The sequence below is a fragment of the Lissotriton vulgaris genome, chromosome 1_1, assembly GCF_964263255.1.
Source record: "Lissotriton vulgaris chromosome 1_1, aLisVul1.2, whole genome shotgun sequence".
Lineage (NCBI taxonomy): Eukaryota > Metazoa > Chordata > Amphibia > Caudata > Salamandridae > Lissotriton > Lissotriton vulgaris.
The window spans coordinates 503,786,109-503,801,293 of NC_141685.1; the positions used below are offsets into that span (position 1 = coordinate 503,786,109).

Genomic DNA, 15,185 nt, shown 5'->3' on the forward strand with positions numbered 1-15,185 from the left:
ATCCACACAAACGGATGCGTTATTAAACCCTGAGTTCAGGGATACCAAACTCGACATTGCACCATGCTCCCCGAGCCAGCTAGGATTATAGCATTAATAACCCCGGCAGCCCATTCTAACTTATGGAGAGCAGGTAACCTTACAATAGTGAAAAACGAATATGGCTGTAATTCACTATTAGGACATGCCAACCTAGTCAGGCTTGTCCTACCTTATGCTTACAACGCACCCTGCCCATGGGCCTACCATAGGGGTGACTAACATGAAGCTAAGGGAAGGTTTAGGGACTGCCAGGTAGGTGTACTTGCGCAATCTGCGTGACAGTACCAGACTGCACGTAGGTCTAGCAATGGCAGACCTTTAGACATGCTTTTACTAGGCCGCTCTTGTGGGTGGCACAACATGTGCTGCAAGCCCACGGGCAGCATTTGTATTTACAAGCCCTGGCACTCCTGGTGCACTAGACTAGGGACTGACAGTAAACCAAATAAGCCAAACATGGAATTCAATCGATACAGCCATTTTACATAGGGAGCACTTGCACTGTGGCACTGATCAGCAGTGGCACAGTGCCCAAAGTGCCCAAAGCAATATACCAGCAAAAACATTGTAAACAGAGGAGGCAAAACAGGAAAAAAAATGGAGGAGAGACTCAGGCCAATGATGTCAGGTCTAACACCTCCCCACAGCCAATGTTTAGACTTTGCAGCAAGATATGTTTAAAAATGAGTGTTGGTAAAGTTAAGAGGTGCAGGACACCCTACATACTTCCTTTCTTTAACTTCACTTAACCGTTATATAAATGCTTGCCTTTTATTGAGCATCTTTTTGATGTTAGTGCTTAGTTGAGAGGAACGCAGTCTAGTGCTGCTGTTGACCAGGGGCCACAAGTAAAGGTAAGGAGGGTTACATGCATGCCCCAGGCCGATACTTTGAGTATCAGTGATATAAGTGAACTAAATGTTCCCTTTGAACCAGTTCTAGGGATTGGCAATCTTTTGGAAAGGGGCGACCATTCGGTCCCCCCGAACGTATGGTGGAGTACCTCGATCCCCCCGGGAAGCCATCTTGGGCGGGAGGCGAGTCTCGGCTGGTATGCCCGAAGTGGCGTAGCCGGGGCGCGCCTTTTTCCCGCCCTAGAGTGGGCTGGCTTAGACACCGACGCGGCCGGCCACGCCCTCGGAGGCAGGCGGGGGCGGGTTCACGCCCACCCTGAAGACGGATAAAAGGAGCGGAAGCCAAGAAAGCATCCTCTTGTTCCTGTGCTCTGAAGCTGCACCTCCCCGCTGCACGTGAGCTCGAGACGGAACGAAGAGCCAATTTTGACCCACCCACCAGCCCCTGAGGACAGCGATCGTTGTGAATACAGTTGATATAGTATCTTTTTGTTTTCTCTGTTTTCTTACAGGTTGTGATGATATCGTGTAATTTCTTAAGATGCAATAAAGATTGGTTATTTTCAGTATATTTCGCAAATAAAGTTTTGGAACAAGGATTGAGCAGTATTCACACTTGGTAATAAGTGATGTTTGCTTTGTAATCTTAGTAACTTAGTTAGACTTGTCGTATTTATTTTGGTCGGGCGGTAAGGTCATGATCGGTGAGCAGTAATTCGAAGATCCCTATGAGGGGGCGTCACCCATTACGGATGGGAGCGCGCGGGGGAGGTGGCCAATTGGCCCCTCAACGGGGAGGCGGTCCTGTCTAAGGAGAGGCCGCCGGAAGGAAAGGAAAGGTGGTCAAGGCCCCTTCCTGGATAGGAGGGGCTACGGCCCCTCCTGGGGAATTTCCCGGGGCCAGGACATCTGCGACGGCAGATGGGTAAGTTGTGTGGGGTGCGGGAGGGGGTTTACGCTACCTTTTAGACACCTCACACGAGTCCTCGAACGACCGTTAAATGGCGTCGAGTTTATTGGGGCCCCCGTCAAGTACAAAGGGAAATTGGTAGATGCACTTGAGGTACGCCTCTGTGCGGTCACTCCTCTCACAAGTGAGGGGGGTATTTCTGGTTTAGGGATCTGACACCGGTTACGACCTTGCCGTTGGCCCTTAACGTTAGGATGTACAATTTCAAGTCAAATGTTTTGTAGGATGTTAGTTCGGCTAGGAGAACCTTTGTATTAGAGATCTGTTAAGGTTAGCCAAACATCGTAATGTGGAAATGAAATTGTACATAATATGAAACTGTTATTTTAATGTTTTAATTTTGTTTCATATTTTAAATAAATACGGCCGGGAAGGGTGACTCCCTTCCCGCCTTCCAAAAGTTCAAGAACGGTTTCCGGTTTCCCAATTCTTGGGGATTGTGTTGAGAGGGGGTGGCGGGTATCTCAGCCATATGATTCCCAACTAAAATTGCAGACTAGCTTTAGTGAAAGCTCCACATGAAGGTGTTGCTTCTGCACACGCAGGTGTGGCGGACACAATTTTGTGGCTACAGCAACGTTATCAGTGGCGTGACTTACATAAACAGGCCAAACAAGAAATATGTCCTTAGTTGTGACATTTATCACCAAATTAAATCTTCCACTGTGGCTCGTCCACCGCAGACACACCTGTTGGTTTCCAACAAATCTTTCTGCTGCATTTATTTGGACCACTGTGCTCCTCCTAATTCAGATGAAGTGTCTAAATGTATCCTGCTTGCAATTGATTCTTTCTCAAGGTTCCTCAGGGTGTGGCCACAACATTTGGCTGACACTTAACCCCTTGCGTGCGGCGGGAATTCCCCGCCCATGCTGACTCCGCCTTGCGCGGGCGGAGTCATGACGGAACGGTTCCGTCATCAGCACAGCTCACCCGTAGCTGATGACGGAACCGCTCCGTCATCAGCATGCAAGGGGTTAAACTGTTATTAAAAATGTACAAGTCTTTATTGGAACATATGCATGCACTACGTTCCACTCATACCATGGCCCTGCATTTGCCTAAAAAGTGTATAAGGATTCTATGGCTTCCCTGGGTGTAGAGATACGTTACTCTTCTACATATCAGCCAGAAGGCAATTCTGCTGTGGAGAGGATGAACCATGACTCAAAGCAGTCCTTAACCGCTAGAGCATTAGGTACAGGGCATAGTGGATCCACCACCTTTATGGGGTACAAAGAGCACATAATACTCTCCCTAAATGATCTCTGGGTAGCCAGACCCCTTATGAGCTCCTTTATGTCTTTATTTGCAGCATTTTGGTTCTATTTTTGCTTCTCTGCAATGGATGTTCTGTTTTGTAGCCCACCTTAATTTGGCCACATTTTCGAAATGTTCATGTTATATATTTTTTTATTTTAGTGATCATCATTTTTTTGTATGCTTATTAGCATTGCATTGAATTTGCTTTGCTTATGTGCGTGTTTTTATTATTTAGTCGGTTGCTTCGTTACTTTCCTGACTAAAGAGGGGATGTCGTGATTTCCCTTTTGGGTCCACTTTGTTTCCACCTTTGTTGCACTTATTAGCTGTTTTAGCTGGCCACTGCTTCGAACAGCCACACATAATAGATTTGTTTTTGTGACACAATATTATTTTAGAAATATGCTGCAAATATTATTTATTATTCAGAGACTCTTCTTGGGATTCAGTCATTTCTTACAAGGTCGAACAACACTAGGTACTCTTTTCTTGTGCCAGGTCAACAACATCTCCTAACGTTTTAGATATATCATGGTAGCACAGCTGTAGTTTTCCAACAAAGTAGTTTTTATCATATAAACCATGTCTTGTCCCTTTGGGAGGTAGACATGTGAATCCAGCAAAGAGTCCTCTTATGTGTGTGATTATTACCTACTCCGAAATCGTTTTATTTGCTTATTGCTATTCTAAGTGATCCAGGCAACATTTGCTTTTTTCAGTGTCAAAACAGAGTTAGGAAACCTGTGCTGATTCGAATCTTGAAGAAGAAATGTTTTATAGAGAAGGAGTAAGATCCGAACTTGAACAAATAAAAACACTGATTGGCTCCAAGAAGTACCAGTTTTCAACCAAAAATATTCGTTAAAAACATTCTGGTTTAGAGGAGCTTGTACTCAACTTTACACTTGCTTAATTGCCTTTCAAAAGTAGGAACCTGCGTGATGTACTCTTTAGAGTCCCCAAAATTTGATTTAACTTGTCATTAACGTGAAAGAGCAAAGTTTAGAATAAAAATATATGAAAATGTAACTGTTGCATGCTGCAATGTGTAAAAAGATGAAGCCTTGCTGCTGGTGAGATTCTCTGAGTAACATCAGTAATACCTTTTCTGCCTTCTACAGGTTACGTGTCAGACCCGATGAGCTCCATGCGCTTCCATTCGTGCAGCAACAGTGGCAGCTTTGAAGATAGCAGCTGACAGCTTGGGCTGTCGACTTGATATGATATTTCCTATAAATTGGTTGCATTTCCATCTGCCATGACAGCTCCCAGTGCTATCATTATAGAGCAAAATAAAACTGAAAATTGGCTAGCTCAAACCATATCACGCTTCTTGCTGCATGGCGTGCAATACAGCCTGCTTTTTACAATGATATTGTTTATAAAATAGTTAACCTTATTAGGGCGCAAGCACATAACGTATATGTTTTATTAAACACAATGTCTAGTTGATCAGGCACAGAATGGATTCGGTTTCTTCGGATATGACTGAGGTGTGTCTTTTTAAAGAAGCAAAGCAGTGTCAATCTTCGTTAGAAATGTCAGGGTATTTTGGGCTGCTTCTGTTTGCAGCTGACGCCTTGTGTCAGTTCCCACCAAGGTCAAACATGTCGACTCGCTTCAGCGCTGAATTGAAGTTACACACTGAGCATCCAAACTGCAAATTGCACACAGAAATAATCAAACCAAAGCTCACTTCCTGCAACATTTTCTCCAAAGACGTGTGGTGACCAGGCCGACTTTAGAAAAAACCTCAATGAAATATTGTATATATGCCGGTCCGCAGTGTGACATGTAATCTATCAGCCTTGTTCAGGGTGGGGAGGTGGAGCCTCGAGTGGGTCAGGGTGGCGCGACCCTACATCAAGAATTATAATAAATTATACATCACTTTGGATGTATGGTCTGCTGCCTGCTTATTCCTTTGTAGATGTTATGCATTAAGGAGATTAACCAGAACTTGAGTACAAGATGAAGTAGTATCAACCCAGCCACTACTATGCAAAAGCACTGGAGTTTGATGAATCCACTGTGTATCTGGATGTATGCATTTATGTATGTTGTGTTTGTATAGTGCGAACATAGTCCAAAAGGCAGCAGAGCGCTGTGCAAGTCAAGGGCAAGCATACACAGAATAGGAGAGGTAAGTGATTATTGGATTGCTACTGGACTGTGGTGTAGTTTTCTTTCAAGGGGGTGTGTCTTCAACTCTTTTCTAAATTGAAATATCCCCAGGGCAGTCCTTATGGATACGAGGTTTGTTGTTCCAGATCATGGGAGCATAAATGGAAAAGGCCCACTGGTTTTCTTGTTTTTATCCTCATGTGACGGTATGTTTAATTGTTTACTTCAAATAGCACGTTTCATTAGGTCATTTATTTTCATCTGCATGCATGACATAGTGTGTGTGTGTGTGTGTGTGTGTGTGTGCATGTGTGTGTGTGTGAGCGCGTGCATGTGCTTATGATCCATAGACGGAGCTCTGTATTATTGTCCTCCTTCAAGGGATTCAGGGGGCATGATGCACCCTGATGCCAACGCCCAAGGGCTTTGTGGTTGTAACCCATAAATGTTTGCATTGGACCAGGTTATAATTTGTACATTTTTGTATTACAGCCTCCTTTATTGGTATTTAGATTGCAATTTTTTTGTTCATGCAGGAAAATGTTGATTAAAATCATTAACGTAAATATTGATCTATATGTGGTTGTTTGCAGTATGTAGAATGTACACATATTCAATTTTGCTGTGAAGAATGTAAGGGTTAAGTGAACAAGTTTTTTTTCCAAGTTAAGAAGCACATTTATCTACATATGTAAATGCTTTTTGTAATTGCTCCTTGCATTGTTTGCCTAACAATTGGAGCTGATTGCAATAGAATGTTCATATTCTGTTTACCCTTCATGGAGCAAATGCTGATTAAACAAAGAATACTGATGAAGCTGAGCACTGTAGTTTGATAGTTTCTTTTCCTAAATAAATTTTCATGCTTAGCCACTATACAACTAGTGAAATGGATTTTAGATTGAAAACTGCAATCAACCTGAATGTATATTTCCCAAGAATTATGTAATGTCTGCTAATTTTCAAAGTAATGAATTGATAAGAATTGTACTGGCTCCATAAAATATTGGTTTTGGAACCAAGTTTTATACAAAAAAGTAGGTAAGCGTATATCAAATATTGTGTACGAATGTATGACGTTACAATGCAAACATTTACAACACATGCCTTTACAACGCAGTTTTTACAGCGCAACATCCATTACCACGCATGATTTTACATCGCATGCCATCACAAAGCTTTTTAAGAAACTACATTTACAACGCATTCCATTACAACACATAGCATCTCAACACATACCATTACAAGACATATTACTTTTAGGGCAACAGTAGGGTAAGTGTTGGATAGTGTAGAGGTAAAGATTACTATTCCCACTCCAGTAAGTGCAACAGTAGCGTAGGTGTTGGATTGTGGGGGTGTAAAAAGCACTATTCCCACTCCAGGGAGTGCAACAGTAGGGTAAGTGTTGGGTAGTGTAGGGGTAAAAATTACTACTCCCACTCCAGTGAGTGCAAAAGTACGATAAGTGTTGGATAGTGTAGGGGTGAAAATTACTATTCCCCATTACTTACCTTATACTGTGTTGTAATGGCATGCGTTGTAGTGACATGCGTTGTAATGACATGCATTGTAGTGACATGCGATGTAATGGTTGCGTTGTAATGGCATGCGATGTAAAGGATGCTGGGTTGTAATGACTGTTTTGTAAAGGTAGTGCAATGTAATGACTGCGTTGTATAGGTTGTTTTCCATTTTTTCCATTTATCACAGAGGTGGCATTCAAACCTCTGTGGTTCGGGTTGAAACAAACTTAACATAGAGGGCATTTGTCCTGAAAATCAATGCAGCTTTCGAAATCTAATAACGTTGCCATACCTGACAAATAATCACAAAACATTGCCTGAAATGTATAGCACAATCCCAAAGTTTGCATGATAAAGGCAAAGTAATGGGGGGCGAGAGGTTACTAGAAAAACGGCTTTGCAATGCAACACAGCAAAGATTTTGCTCTTCAAATAAATGTTAAATGATTTTACAGATTTACTAAAGATTTGGCAGGAAAACAGTGTTTACATTTATTTAGCGCCATTTTAAGATTTTTAAATTTTTATCCATTTTAGAGTAATAGAGTAAAATGTGGCTTGTATTGTACTAGTGCATGTTAAGTCTATTTATTGTAGTTGCGTAACAAAGACATTTTTGGCTAAACCATGTGTTTACGGCCCCAAAATGGCTCAATTCAAGCTTATATCGACAGGATTGTTGACAGATGTAAAGAGTTACTACTGAGGATTTATCTGCCATGAATATAGAGAAATCTGCAGCAGTAAACTCCACACAGTGGGTGGGAATGGGCAGGTCAGAGCATGATTTGGCTTGTCATTTTTGTTGAACACCCACAAACCTGTGAATTTTGGGGGAATACTAGACTCTAATGCAACTCGTACCCACCCTGAAATAGTTGGAGCTTTACTGAAGCAATTGCCGGAAGTGACTTCCCTTTTTGGAATGGCGCAGAAAGATCAGCTCCAGATGTAAAAGGTGTGTATGGGAATGGGTTTTTCCATGTTGAAAAATGAGTCTCCCACTATGGAAAAAATAAACAATTTGCTTTTGCATATCAGTCTACATTTCCCCAAGTTATAATTTACACCATGTACTTTCCCTGTATAATACCTTAAAACTTATGCCTGGTGCAGATAGAGACAGTTGTTGTGAATTGTGAGTCAATTTTTCAAATGATATGACTGGATTAAGACTTTCTCCACATGAAGTTAAAAGGTTGCCTGCATCAATATGAAGAGTATTATTATGTGACCAAATAATACTCATTAACTTTGTTCTCTTTAACGTTAATGGTTTAAATGTTCTAATCTGAAAAACATAATTTCATCATGCCTGTATAAAAGAAAATATGTTGCAATGTTCTCGATATGCATCTTTTATAAACCAATATTGGATATATTTAAGAATTAATTAAGAAATATACCTTTGAGACTTCAAGCTTCAGTTCTTCTAAATATTGTCTAATCCATTTGACCTCTTTCCATATATGGGCCAAACTAATTGTTAAAGACTCAGGTGACTGATTTGTTTAGCGAGTCGGACAATATTCAGTTCATTTTTGTAGTAATGTATGTTCCTCTGGCTATTTATGATGCATTCACAGAGCTTTGTTGAAAGGCTTGTTTCTGTGAAAAGGGATATAGTTAAGAGTTAAGATTTCAATATTATTCCGGATATTTAGTGGCTAGATATAGTTCAAGTTCAAGAATTTATATAGCGCACTACTCACCCAGAGGGTCTCAAGGCGCTTGGGGAGGGGGTTCATTATTTATCGAATAGCCAGGTTTTGAGTTCTTTTCTGAAGGAGATGTGGTTCTGTGTGAGGCGGAGGTGAGTGGGGAGTGAGTTCCAGGTCTTGGCCGCCAAGTAGGAGAAGGATCTGCCTCCCATGGTGGATCTTTGGATACACGGAACTGCGGCGAGGGCTTGATTGGAGGATCTCAGTTGGCGGGTGGGTGTGTAGAAGGATAGTCGAGTGTTGAGGCATTCGGGACCTAGTTTGTAGAGGGCCTTGTGTGCGTGGGTGAGGAGACGGAACGTTATTCTCTTGTTGACGGGAAGCCAGTGTAGGTCTTTCAGGTGGCCGGTAATGTGATCTTGGCGAGGGATGTCCAAAATGAGTCTCGCTGATGCGTTTTAGATGCGTTGGAGTTTTTTTGTAATTTGGCTGTGATTCCGGCGTAGAGGGTGTTTCCGTAATCTAGTCGACTCATGACTAGTGCATGGGTGACAGTTTTTCTTGTCTCGGAGGGGATCCAGCGGAAGATTTTTTTGAGCATCCGAAGTACGTTGAAGCAGGAGGATGAGACGGCGTTGACTTGTCTGGTCATCGAGAGTGAGGAGTCTAGGATGAAGCCAAGGTTACGTGCGTCGTCTGTGGGTATGGGTGCTGAGCCCAGAGCCGAAGGCCACCATGAGTCATCCCAGGCAGAGGGGGATGATCCTAGGATGAGCACTTCCGTTTTGTCTGAGTTAAGTTTTAGGCGGCTGTTTTTCATCCATCCGGCTACTTCTTTCATGCCTTCGTGAAGATTGGTTTTGGCGGTGTTAGGGTCTTTGGTGAGGGAAAGGATCAGCTGGGTGTCGTCAGCGTAGGAGATGATGTTAAGGTTGTGTTGACGTGCGATGGATGTGAGTGGACTCATGTAAACGTTAAAGAGGGTGGGACTGAGTGATGATCCTTGTGGTACGCCGCAGATGACTTCGGTGGCCTCTGATTTGAATGGGGGAAGTCGGACTCTCTGAGTTCTCCCAGCTAGGAACGAGATGATCCAGTCCAAGGCTTTTCCATGTGTGTCGATGTTGTTGAGGCGTTGTATGAGGGTGCTGTGACAGACAGTGTCAAAGGCGGCAGAGAGGTCGAGTAGAATGAGGGCCACTGTTTCTCCGTTGTCCAGTAGTGTTCGGATGTCGTCTGTAGCTGCGATGAGGGTGGTCTCGGTGCTGTGTTTGGCTCGAAAGCCTGACTGTGAGGGATCGAAGGAATTGTTGGATTCAAGGAAGGCGGCGAGCTGGCTATTGATGGCTTTCTCAATGACTTTGGCAGGGAATGGGAGGAGGGAAATGGGGCAATAGTTTTTGAGTTTAGAGGGGTCTGCTCTGGGTTTCTTCAGGAGGGAGCTGACTTCGGCGTGTTTCCCGCTTTCTGGGAAGGTAGCAGAGTTGAAGGAGCAGTTGATGACATCACGGAGATGGGGTGCGATGATGGAGTCTGCTTTGTTGAAGATGTGGTGGGGACAGGGGTCGGTTGGCGAGCCAGAATGGATGGAGTTCATTAGGCGGATGGTGTCTTCAGTGGTGATTGGGTTCCAGGTGCTGAGGTTGTTAGAGGGCGGTTTAGGTTCGGAGGGGGGTGGAGAGGATTGTTCGTTGGAAATGTTTTTGAAGCTGTTATGTATGTCGGCAATTTTGTTGTAGAAGAAGGAGGATAACGAATCGCAGAGGTCTTGGGAGGGAGTGATGTCGTTTGAGGCTGCGGCGGGGTTGGTGAATTCTTTGACGATGTTGAATAGTTCCTTGCTGTTATGGGCGTTGTTGTCGAGTCGATCCTTGAATGCTGATTTCTTGGTGGATCGAATCAGTTGGTGGTGTTTGCGGGTGGCTGCCTTGAAGGTGGACATGGTGTCGGTGGTTGGGTTTTTTCTCCATGTTTTCTCGAGAGTACGGCATAGCTTCTTGGATTTCTTAAGGTCATCGTTGAACCAGGGGGCCTTTTTGCTGTTCTGTTTGGTGTGGTGGTTTTTCAAGGGTGCTAATTCGTCAGCTCTGTGAGTGATCCATTGTTTGAGTTTTGTGGCAGCTTGGTTTGGGTCCGATGAGAGGGCGGGTGGGTTTTGGTTGAGCGATGTGAGGAGTTGGTCGGTGGTGATTTTGTTCCAGTTTCTTCGAGGAATAGGTTGTGGGGGGTTGTGGGTCGAGGTGGTTTTGTAGCTGAAGTGAACACAACTGTGGTCCGTCCAGTGGAGAGTTGTGGTGCGATCGAAGGAGATGTGTTTGCTGGAGGTGAAGATTGGGTCGAGCGTATGTCCGGCTATATGGGTGGGGGTGTCAACAAGTTGTTTGAGACAGAGATTGGCCAGGTTGTCAAGAAGGGTGGTGGTGTTGCTGTCGTTTTTCTTTTCCAGGTGAAAGTTGAGGTCTCCCAGTAGGATGTAGTTCTCGGAGGCGAGGGCATGTGGACTGATGAAGTCAGTGATGTCTTCGCTGAATTGTTTACAGGTTCCTGGAGGCCTGTAGATGAGGGTGCCTCTGAGTGTGGTCCTAGGGTCGGTGTGGATCTGGAAGTGGAGGTGTTCGGTGGTTGTAAGGTTGTCGTCGAAGCTGGTCATGATTTTGATGGTGTTCTTATGGACGATGGCGATGCCTCCTCCTGTTTGATTGGTGCGGTCTTTTTGGGTGATCTTGTAAGTGTCCGGGATGGCTATGGCGATGTCGGGTGTTGATGATGCGTTCATCCAGGTTTCTGTGAGGAAGGCGATGTCCGGTGAAGTAGTGTCGAGTAGGTCCCAGAGTTCAGTGGCGTGTCTGTGGACCGAGCGGGTGTTCAGCAGGATGCACTTCAGGTGGTTAGAGTCGGAGCTGTGTTTGTGGTTATTGGATATGGTATGGATCTTGATGCTGGTAAATTTGCAGGAGTGGCAGGCGAATGGTCCGTGGGTGTGTCCTGGGGTAGCTACGCAGCATTGTGGGGTGCGTCTGGGGTTAAGGGCAAGGAGAGTAGCGGCGTCATATGTTAAGTGAGTGGGGTGGGTTTTGCGAGGGCCAGGGGGTCTGGCGCTGGGCGCGGTCCAGGCGCGGACGGGTGCAGACGGGCTTACCTTTGGCGCACCTTCGGCGCGCATGGGGCGCGATCGCTGTGCGTGAACGCTGCACGTAAAAGCATCTGTCATATGTAGATAGTAGGGGGGAGGGGCAAGGGAGGCTCAGCTGGGAGGCGGGGCGGGCTGTAGAGGACGGGCTTCCAGCCACAACAATAACAAAATGGCAGCGAAAACAAAAGTACACACAGGCACAAAGACAAATGGGATATTGACACAATGTGTGCAAAAGCGCAACAGTGAAACGATTTGCTAATCAGGTAAAGCAATAACAAATAAATAGCGTTTCAACAGCGTAAAATTTAAGTACAGAGCTAAAGTCGGCAAAAACGCGCAGAAAATCACTTTTAAACTATGCAATGCTGATCGCGCTAGGAAAAAGAAAGAAACGGCGTGCCAAATTACTTACTGAATTTGAGCAGGAACAAATTTTACAGATTCATAATTAGATGTAGGTCTCAATATTTTGCAGTTGTCTGCGACTGTATTGTTTAGTGTTCTTTATTCATGCCCTTGTAAGACCTATTTAACGCCTAACCATTTTTGGATACCAAACCTCTGGCTCATAGGCCTTAAAAACGGAGGGCTCATGAACCACTGAGTCATTAGATCATAATTCCAATCTTTCTAAGAAATGTTTAGCACCAGGGCCAGACTGGGAACAGAAACCGGCCCTGGCAAACTGCTCAGCCACCCCCCTCCCCTTGGTTGAGTGAGAGTGAAGCTAAGCAATTTGTGTGGGCCGGTTTCTGGATGATTTTGTTACAGGGGGCCGATAATGCCGACCCCCTGTAACAAAAACATCCCCCAGGGGCCCAGAACCGCCCCCCACCCTAGCGCCTACCGGGGAAACGCCCGGGGCCTGCTATGGCCAGTCCTGCCCTGTTAGACATTATTTTTTCTAATACTGAAATGTCAGACTTAGTTTGGAAAGAAAGCAATTGAATGGATTCTCCGGTGACTACTGAGAAAATAAATTGGTGATAGTGTCAATGATGGGGTTAAGTCAATGGTTATGAATTAGTCCTTAATTCAGTTCTATAGAAAGATTTTTAATCTTCATTCTCTTTCTTTTTTTATTAATAAGAACATTTTAGTTTCAGTAGATCATGTAGTATCTATGGGTACTCAATGCTATTAATTCCTTACTTAATATGGATTTTAGGGTTTGGTTAACAATCTTTGCATCACACATGGAAAAATTGATTCAAAACTAATTTCTCTCACACAAATGGAATTTGCAAATTGTAGATTCGGTTATAATTAGAAAGGTTCTATATCTGCTACTAATTTGTAAGAAAGATCCTGAGATATCGGATGGTGGACAAGATAATCCAGAAAAATCTTTCACCTTAATTGGTTGCGAGTATCTTGAATATATATACTATGGAAATGTGGGTCTGTTTGGAGACAAATGTAGTGTGTTGTTTAGATTCCTACATAAGGACTTATTAGCAGCAAGCCCAATTAATAGGATTGATTCATATAAATTTTCCTTAGGACTGGAACACATCACTGCTTTCAATTTTAGCACTTGAACGTTTGGCTCTAGTTTATCATGTAACCATTCATCAAAAGGAGATGGAGGAGGGGAAGGTCAGTTTGAAACTTTTTCTTATGTTTATGACAGGATTGAATCCTCTGTTTTTTACATTTACAAATTGCAGAGCACAGAGGTAATTGGACTAAATCTAATGAAGCACCTTTGTCACAAACTTGGTATAACGATACTTTCAGGAAGTGAAATTTCAAATGGTCTAGGATGATGAAAGTATTAGAGTTTCATCTGATTTAAGAAATACATCGGAAATTCATTAACAAAAGCGGCCTAAATGAAGGTAAGTATAAGAAATTGAATATTTTAAGATGTATTCTTTGTAGAAAAATCTGATCATTAAATTGTAGCTGTACCTACCTTTCTTCATATTATGTTGAGAGCAGGTATGTGAGTGAGAAACAGAGAAACATGTTTGAATTCTTTCTTTAATGAAATATGTTAAGCGCATGATTGGATTATTTGGCATTTTACTATTAACATAATATGTCTGCTGTGATATTCATATTATTGGTTAGAGTAAAGTGATCTTTATGACTTTGAATAAAAGTGGAAGAAAATGCACTTGTTTATTTTGGTCTATCACCACTTTTTCAAGGACAGGTAAGTTGAAGTAGATTTAGGGGCATATTTATACAGGGAGTTGCTTCATGGTGCAAATGAGATGCAAGTCTAAATTGCGATATATGAAGTCACGCAAGGTCACCTTGCATGGCTGTGAGTGTCTTTATAAATCAGACCCTCACAGATGAGTAGATGCCCCTAACAAATACTGATTGATTAATTGAATGTAATGCAGCACAAATCACTGTGTCCCGTTTCTCTGCCCTGGGAAGGCATTCCATGGGAATTCTGTGGGTAATCCCACACAACATCCATGATTTCTGATGCATCCCCAGAGTTACCAAAAGTTATAGACCTGAGAATGCTCCAAAAAAATTCACCTTCCTAGGGGAGGTGTAATGAGGGGAAATATCTTTATTTCTCCTTGCTACTTTCTCTTTCTATGTGTGCTGCCTTCTGCAGCACCCTTAGAATGAGGAATATTCCTCTCATTGTTGTTTTTGTTTAGGAAGGTGCCCCTTCCAGCACAAAAACAATCCTGCATGCAACAGAGGTACCCTTTTACCATAGCAGCCAAAACAAAGCCATTTAAAGTACAAAGGCAGGAATGTGCCGTATTCTATTAAATATGGTGCATTCCTCCCTTTCCCTGTAATGCAGCGTAGTGCAGCAAGGCGACTTGCTGTGCTGCGCTGCGTTGCTTTGCCATATATATGGCTATTAATTCCTCTATCCTTAGTATTTTAATTGAAAATCCGGAAGCAATATATTTCAAATTTTGTAACAAATGTTCTGTTTCTCTGTGGGTTAAATCAGCAACACAGTTATTCGAAAGATGCCACTTGTGCACTTGTGGTGCGTCTGTTATTCTCAAAATTGGGGCACTGTGGAAACCCAAACATTGTGTCCTTTTGACTTTTTGAAGTTTAAGTACAGGCTATTTGATGTTAAAGACAAGAAATATGCTTCAATGAAAGAACATTTCTGCACATTGTGCAAAATGACCATCTCAAAGACACCAAGGCATTCCACACTTCATCATTTAATTATTTCCTCTCGACATGTGTCTTGTGAATATGTCAATAGCTACTGCCTCCTTCGTGAAATGAATATGGATCATTTTCAGGATGCTGGAGTCAAAAGACAGAGTTACAATATTTATGATAATTTGTAGAAAAATATATGTAAGAACTAGATCGATTAGAATGTAGGATATCAGATGCAGAGAGTATTGTTACATATTTTTTTACTTCTTGTGATAAGCACATTTTTCTTCATTGACACTGACTTTGGTTGACTTAACAAGCTTGCATTGGATCTGTGGGTAAGAGATTCTCTACCTTTGGTTATTACAAGCTATGGAATTTACTGAATTAAAAAGATATTCCTGTGTTCTCGTGTCTTCCATGTGGACAATTTCCCATTACTTTCCTAGTGTTGTCAGCTTGATCATTGCCAAAAAACTGTTGTTTTCATAAAGCAGTGCC

At 42.9% G+C, this 15,185-nt stretch overlaps 1 protein-coding gene across 2 annotated transcripts in view; it reads left to right on the forward strand.

Moving 5' to 3' along the window:
- LOC147747399 (serine/threonine-protein kinase TNNI3K) overlaps nucleotides 1-5,988 on the forward strand; it is a 2,862,006-nt gene extending 2,856,018 nt beyond the window's left edge. For both annotated transcript variants that reach the window (XM_086953863.1, XM_086953861.1), the window contains one exon: nucleotides 4,251-5,988. In XM_086953863.1, coding sequence (XP_086809989.1) covers nucleotides 4,251-4,327 — 77 coding nt within the window. In that variant the 3' untranslated portion in view covers nucleotides 4,328-5,988. The remainder of the gene's footprint in view (nucleotides 1-4,250) is intronic.
- The last annotated feature ends 9,197 nt before the right edge of the window (nucleotides 5,989-15,185 follow it).